The sequence below is a fragment of the Carlito syrichta genome, unplaced genomic scaffold (assembly GCF_000164805.1).
Source record: "Carlito syrichta isolate Samal-C Ts95f unplaced genomic scaffold, Tarsius_syrichta-2.0.1 Scaffold309730, whole genome shotgun sequence".
Taxonomy (NCBI): Eukaryota; Metazoa; Chordata; class Mammalia; order Primates; family Tarsiidae; genus Carlito; species Carlito syrichta.
In genome coordinates this window covers 463,755-470,854 of record NW_007253826.1, presented here as the reverse complement: position 1 = coordinate 470,854, position 7,100 = coordinate 463,755, and the positions used below count along the sequence as shown (strand labels likewise).

At 50.8% G+C, this 7,100-nt stretch overlaps 1 protein-coding gene across 4 annotated transcripts in view; it reads left to right on the top strand.

Annotated features, from left to right (window-relative positions):
* Nucleotides 1-938: 938 nt before the first annotated feature.
* The window catches only part of RPS8 (ribosomal protein S8), a 15,085-nt gene continuing 8,923 nt past the window's right edge, over nucleotides 939-7,100 (top strand). Inside the window, exons 1-6 of one of the 4 annotated variants that reach the window (XM_021717406.1) lie at nucleotides 939-1,095; nucleotides 1,512-1,618; nucleotides 2,120-2,219; nucleotides 2,560-2,735; nucleotides 2,942-3,071; nucleotides 3,520-3,629. In XM_021717406.1, the coding sequence (XP_021573081.1) occupies nucleotides 1,092-1,095; nucleotides 1,512-1,618; nucleotides 2,120-2,219; nucleotides 2,560-2,735; nucleotides 2,942-3,071; nucleotides 3,520-3,629 (627 nt within the window). In that variant the 5' untranslated portion in view covers nucleotides 939-1,091. The other 3 variants (XM_008067659.1, XM_021717407.1, XM_021717405.1) reach the window with 3 other exon arrangements.

The window sequence follows — 7,100 nt, the reverse complement described above, 5'->3', positions numbered from 1 at the left end:
GGTCGAGGCTGCGGTGGCTGGGAGCGGCCACTGCACTCCAGTCTAGGTGACAGAGTGAGACTCCAACTCAAAAAAATAAATAAATAAATAAAAAATAAATGATTACCGACCCCTCCTTTATGCTCTCTCCCTAGGTTCTGCTTATTTTGGTGGCTTTAATTACTATTCATACACCAACGATTCCCAAAGTAACAACTTCTGTCCAGATCCTTTTTTTTTTTTTTTTTTTGAGTTGGGAGTCTCACTCTGTCGCCGCTCCCGGCCACCGCAGCCTCGCCTGCTGGGCTCCGACGATCCTTCCGCCTCAGCCTTCCAAGTAGCCGGAATTACAGGCATGCGCAACCACGCCCGGCTGACTTTTTGATTTATTGTAGAGATGAGGTCTCACTGCCCAGGCGGGTCTCGAACCCGCAGCCTCAGGCAATCCACTCACCTCAGCCTCCCAAAGGCGCAGGATTACAGGCTGAGCCACCGAGCCCGGCTCAGATCCTTTCTATAAAGATAACCAGACGCGAACATCCAGCTGTCTACCTGTCGTTCCCACTTACGTGTTTCACCAAGATCGCAAAATGAACCTGTCCAGGACAGCTCCTATCTTAGCCTGCGCCATCTCAAAAAACGGTCCCACTATTCATCCAGTTGATCCCGTCAGAATCAGGAAATTCTTGACACCGCCCTTTCCCTTAACTCCCACGTTCAGTCTATCCCCAAACCCTTCAAAACAGAACCCAAGTCCACCACTCGTTTCCACCTTTACTGCCTTCCACCCTCTTCAAAACCACCCACATCTGCCATCCGGAATCACAGCAGTAGCCCCTGAAACGAGTCTTAAGACGTAAATGAAACCGTTCTCTCTTCAGCAGAAAGCGCTCACAGCAGCAGAAGCTGCGAGCCCCTGTCCCCCAGCCCAAGGTCTGGGAGGGGATCAGCACAGGATCCTACCAGGCCCCGGGCGCTCCGCGCGGCCGCATAAACGTAAATTGCGTCCTCCGCTGTTACGACGCTCAGAAACAACGTAAAGTGGGCGGGACAGCGTTTTACAAACCGGACCGTGAGGCTTTTCGTTTTCTCTTTCCAGCCAGCGCCGAGCGATGGGTGAGCGTAGCTCTGCGTTGGGGCCGGGGAAGGGGGGGTGAGCTCCATCCGGTTCCATCCTTGCCTCGCAGCCAATTTAGGAGTACGGGCGCCCGGACCGCGGGAGGGAACAGCTGTGAGGAGGACTGGCCCTAGGGTTTTGGCGGCCGAGGCCTTCTCTGTGGGCTGCAAACGCTCCGGGCACCGAGCTGTGGGCTACAAGCGGCACCAATCAACATGGCTGCCGCGGGAAAGAGGTCCGGGCTGGGCCGCACATGTGTGATGACACCTCGGTAATGCTGCAGACTGCCGAGTGCGCAGTGGGGAAGCCAACCTTGGAGAGCTGAGCGTGCGGCCCGCCCGGTGCGGGGGTGTGGAGCTGACGAGTAGGTAGGAATCGCAGTGGCTCAAGCTTCCGCCCCCGCTTCCACATCCAGGCATCTCTCGGGACAACTGGCACAAGCGCCGCAAGACTGGGGGCAAGAGGAAGCCCTACCACAAGAAGCGGAAGTATGAGCTGGGACGCCCGGCTGCCAACACCAAGGTGGGTGAGCGCGTGCGTGGGGCTGGCCGCCCAAGAGGTCGCCTCTTCCTGTTCCCCATAGTGGTCCGTTCTCTTCTTGTGGCTGTTGTTAGTTCTCTCTTGGGCTCTGATTTTTTTGTAGTAGGAACTAGGAGGCTTTTACCTGTTAGGTAGGTACTAATGAAATGGCATGCTGTCTGCCACTCCCAGACCTTAGGGCATAATGGAAACAGACTGAGTACTGGGACTTACGGGGCTCATGGTCAGAAACTTGGCGTTTGTGTTGCACAGGGCCTTCATTTTCAGCTTTTGGGCTCAGGCTTTTCCTTTTGGAGGTGACTAGGGTGATGAAAAGGAATCCTTAGGCGTGGTTGTGGCCGTCTTGGTCACCTGTATACCACTTGCCAATGCAAGGACTTGTCATAGTTACACTGACTGTGTTGCCTCTGTCCAGTGCAGGTTCCTGTCCTTCTTTAGCTTTGCCTTCCTTGGTAACCAAGTTCCTGGCTCCTTGTTTTCCAGATTGGCCCCCGCCGCATCCACACGGTCCGAGTGCGGGGAGGTAACAAGAAATACCGTGCCCTGAGGCTGGACGTGGGCAACTTTTCCTGGGGCTCTGAGTGTGAGTGAGGGTCTGCTGGAGTGGGTGGGAAATTGGCATCTGAACCTTTCCAAGCGTCTTGTGCCCTGTTAGCAGGAATAGACAAGCCACTCTCTCCTAGCTGGGGAGCTCTTCACATAGACTACCCTGATCTCCTTAACTGCAACCTGCGGGGTTGGAGCTGCTTCTGGAAGATGGGCTTGGAGCTTGTGAAAGATGAACTGATGCCCTGTGGCTGGGTAAAGGTTGGGAGTTCTTGCTTCTCCTTAAGGCCGTATTAGGGCAGAAGAACCTGGAGAAGTTTGGCAAGGCCAGTTAACCTCGTTTATGTGACTTGATTCTAAATTTCTCCTGTGAACAGGTTGTACTCGCAAAACAAGGATCATCGATGTTGTCTACAATGCTTCCAATAATGAGTTGGTCCGTACTAAAACCCTAGTGAAGAACTGCATTGTGCTCATTGACAGCACACCATACCGACAGTGGTATGAGTCCCACTATGCACTGCCCCTGGGTCGCAAGAAGGGGGCCAAGTTGGTGCGTATTACTTCTCTATAGGGATTGGGAGGGGGCACCCTGTCTCCAGCCTTCTTGTGATGAAAACTCTGTCCAGTTCTGCTGCTGAAGGGAGAGAGATGAAAGCATTTAGTGCTGAGGAAGGCCACATAGGGGTGTGAAGGGTTCAAGAAGGTTGCGGTGGCCTTCTTTCCCTGAGCTAATTTATCTGTATTCCTTTTATTCAGACTCCTGAGGAGGAAGAGATTTTAAACAAAAAACGATCCAAAAAAATTCAGAAGAAATATGATGAAAGGAAAAAGAATGCCAAAATCAGCAGTCTTCTGGAGGAGCAGTTCCAGCAGGGCAAACTTCTTGGTGAGATGGCTGTTGTGTTGGGGGCGGGGAGTCACAGAACAAGTGTGCCCTGTGCATTTTTTCCTGGACTCAATTCATCTCGGCTGCCAGCTGTGTGGTGTAGAGTGTTCGCCAGAAGTGTTTATGATCACAAGATACCAGCACAAATGAGAATACCTGATCACCCTTATATAAATGTGAAGAGGAAATGGGAAATACTGGGTAGGAGTCCACAGGCCTGGGCTTGGGATCTTAGGAGTATTTTGCCTGGCCTGAGGAGGCTGTCTCAGTGATGAAAACTTTGTCCAGTTCTGCTCCTGACAGTAAGTGATGATGAAGTATGTCTGAGGAGACAGTGGGCTTCATGCTTGCCCCCAGGGTACCTGAAGCAACATAGACTCTTAGGGTACAGATAGGCTTCAGTGGGGCCGCTCTCTTATTTTGCTAAGGACAATGTACTCTCTTGCAGCTTGCATTGCATCAAGACCAGGCCAGTGTGGCCGAGCAGATGGCTATGTGCTAGAAGGCAAGGAGCTGGAGTTCTATCTGAGGAAAATCAAGGCCCGGAAAGGCAAATAAGTCCTCTTCCCTAGCTCATGTAATAAAGCCGTTTATTATTCTGCATCCAGTGTTTGTGTTCCTGAAATATTTGACTCTTCTGTTTTGGTTCCCTGCCGTACCTTTGCCTCCTCTTGTCCTGACCATACCCCACACTGTTGAGTCCTCAGTGGTTCAACTCTGCCTTACTGAAGGTCAGGTTTATGTGCGCTAAGCCTTTTTATCTTGGAGAGAGGATTTCGCATCCAGGTATCAGTGAGAATAGTGTTGCGGCATGTGACAGGCTGTATGAGGGGGTATCCCAACCCTGGGTCTCTCAAAAATATTAGGATGCTGATTGAAGCGTGATTGGAACCTTAGACCATAGTCTAAATTGTAAGGATTCTGTGGGGTTTTAAGGGTTCTCTTTTTTTTTTTTGAGTTGGAGTCTCACTGTCACCCAGGCTGGAGGGCAGTGGCAAGCTCATGGCCACCGTAGCCTCTGCCTTCCAAGTAGCTGGAACTACAGGCACACACCCGTCTAATTCTTTGATTCATTGTAGAGATGCCAAATTTGCCCAGGCTGGTCTCCAACCCTGGGGTCAGGCAGTCCCTTTGCCTACACCTCTCAAAAGTGCTGGGGTTACAGGCTTGAGCCACTGCACCCGGCTGATTCTCTTCAATGTGGGAACATGGGTGGTGTAAAATTACCAGCGGTTTCTACCTTGCTAAATCTCCCAAGAGTCACTTAGCCCAGGCATACTTGACATCTACACTTAGATACAGTAGGACTCTCATAGGTCAACATCTTCAGAATTGGTCTCTTGCCTACCCCCACCAACCATGTTCTTCAGCTTTTCCAATTGCAGCAAATAGTCTTTATACAACTGCTTATATCGAGCTCTTGTGTCATCCCTAACCTCTATTCTTGTGCTCCACATCTAAGACCACCAACTCTTGCTGGTCCATCCTCTGACATCACCTACCATTCTGATTACCTTTTTGCCTAGATTATTTGCAATCTAAAATTTCCTTTTTAAAAACACCTTAAAACCATTCTGAACCGGGCTCTGCCTGTAATCCCATGCCTTGGGAGGCTGAGGTGAGTGGATTGCCTGAGCCTGCGGATTCAAGACCCACCTGGGCAACTTGGTGAAACCTCATCTCTACAATAAATCAAAAAATGAGCTGGGCGTGGTAGCACGTGCCTGTAATTCCAGCTACTTGGAAGGCTGAGGCAGAAGGATAGCTGGACCCCCAGCAGGTCGAGGCTGCAGTGGCCGGGAGCAGCCACTGTACTCCAGTCTGGGCAACAGAGTGAGACTCCAACTCAAAAAAAAAAAAACCATTCTGGCCGGGCATGGTGGCTCAAGCCTGTAATCCCAACCACTTTGGGAAGCGAAGGTGAGAGGATTGCCAAAGCTCAGGGGTTTGAGACCAGCCTGAGCAACATGGCGAGACCTCATCTCTACAATAAATCAGAAACATTCCACCTTTTAAAAAGTTAGGTTCTGGATTGCCTGAGCCCACAGGTTGAAGACCAGCCTGGGCAACTTGGCGAGACCTCATCTCTACAATAAATCAAAAATTAGCTGGGTGTGGTAGCACATACCTGTAGTTCTGGCTACTTGGAAGGCTGAAGTGGAAGGATCACTGGAGACCAGCAGGTCTACGCTGAGGTGGCCGTGAGTACCATGGCACTCCAGCCTGGGCAATAGAGTGAGACTCCAACTCAAAACAAAGGGTCTCACGTGACTCATGCCTATAATCTCAGCACTTTGGGAGGCAAAGGTGAGAGGATTGTCTGAGCCATGGGTTCAAGATCAGCCTGGGCAACTTGGCGAGACCTCCTCTGTATGATAAATAAAAAAAATTAGCTGGGCATGGTGTGCCTGTAGTTACAGCTACTTGGAAGGCTGAGGCGGAAGGATCACCTGGGCCCAGCAGGTCGTAGGCCTCGGTGACAGAGTGAGATCAACTCCAAAACAAAAAAGGGTCTCGTTCTCCCCCAGGTTGAAGTGTGCAATTATGGGTCACTGCAGCCTCCAACTGGAGGACTAAGGTGTGAACCACCACACCCACCCTAATCCCTTCTTGAGCACAAAAACTGTCCTTGACAAAACAACACACTTTACACTGCTTTTCCACCCACTGCAGATCTTCCATTCACCACCTTAATGTTAGCTGGTGTTCACTGAGCTTCATATTAAGCATAGAAAGCAACACTCAACGCTTGGCATGTGTTTTGTAGTTTGAGCTCTAGAAGGCATTCAACTTTATTCCTCCTCTCCACTCATTTCTACTTCTAATGGGTCAATAAGGCCAGCGGGTTCTTCTTTTTTTTTTTTAATTTGAGTTGGAGTCTCACTCTGTCACCCAGACTGGAGTGCAGTGGCCGCTCCCGGCCATGGCAGCCTCGACCTGCTGGTCTCCGGCGATCCTTCTGCCTCAGCCTTCCGAGTAGCTGGAACTACAGGCGCGTGCTACCACACCCGGCTGATTTTTTGATTTATTGTAGAGATGAGGTCTCGCCAGATTGCCCGGGAGGGTAGTGAACCCGCGGGCTCAGGCAATCCACTCACCTCAGCCTCCCAAAGCGCGGGATTACAGGCTGAGCCACCGAGCCCGGCTGGCCACGGGGTTCTTTAAAGATTATTGAATTCACTCACTCCCTTCACAGATGACCATTCTCAACTTGGAATGATGCTATTTCCCCTATAAAAAAACCTCCAGGTAACCCTCTGGAGACCCCTCCCACTGTGGGAGTTTTCTGTCCTCAATAAATCCTGCTTCCACCAGGTTCAGTGGCTCATCCTGTAATCCCAGCGCTTTGGGAGGAGGCTGAGATGAGTGGATTGCCTGAGCCCGCAGGTTCGAGACCCGCCTGGGCAACTTGGTGAGACCTCATCTCTACAATAAAATCAAAAAACGTAGCTGGGGTGGTAGCGCAGGCCTGTAGTTCCAGCTACTTGGAAGGCTGAGGCGGAAGGATCTCCAGAGCCCAGCAGGTCGAGGCTGTGGTGGCCGGGAGCGGCCACTGCACTCCAGTCTGGATGACAGAGTGAGACTCCAAGTCAGAAAAATAAATACATAAAAATAAATAAATCTTGCTCTTAAAAAAAAAAAAAAAAAAAAAAAACTCCGGCACCTGAATGAATGTCTCCACGTTAGAAATTTGGAAACAGGCTTAGAATTGTTCACTATCAGCTGGATGTGGTGGGTCAAACCTGTAATCCCGGAATTTTGGGAGGCTGAGGTGAGAGGATTGCCTGAGGCCAGGGATTCAAGACTAACCTGGGTGACTTGATGAGACTTCATCTCTACAGTAAATCAAAAAATTAGCAGGACTGGGCGTGATGGTGCATGCCTGTAGTTCCAGCTACTTGGAAGGCTGAGGTCGAAGGATCGCCTGAGCCCAGCAGGTCGAGTCTGCGGTGGCCGTATAAGCGTGGCACTGCACTCCAGCCTGGGCGACAGAATGAGACTGACTCAAAAAAAAAAAAAAAAAAAGGC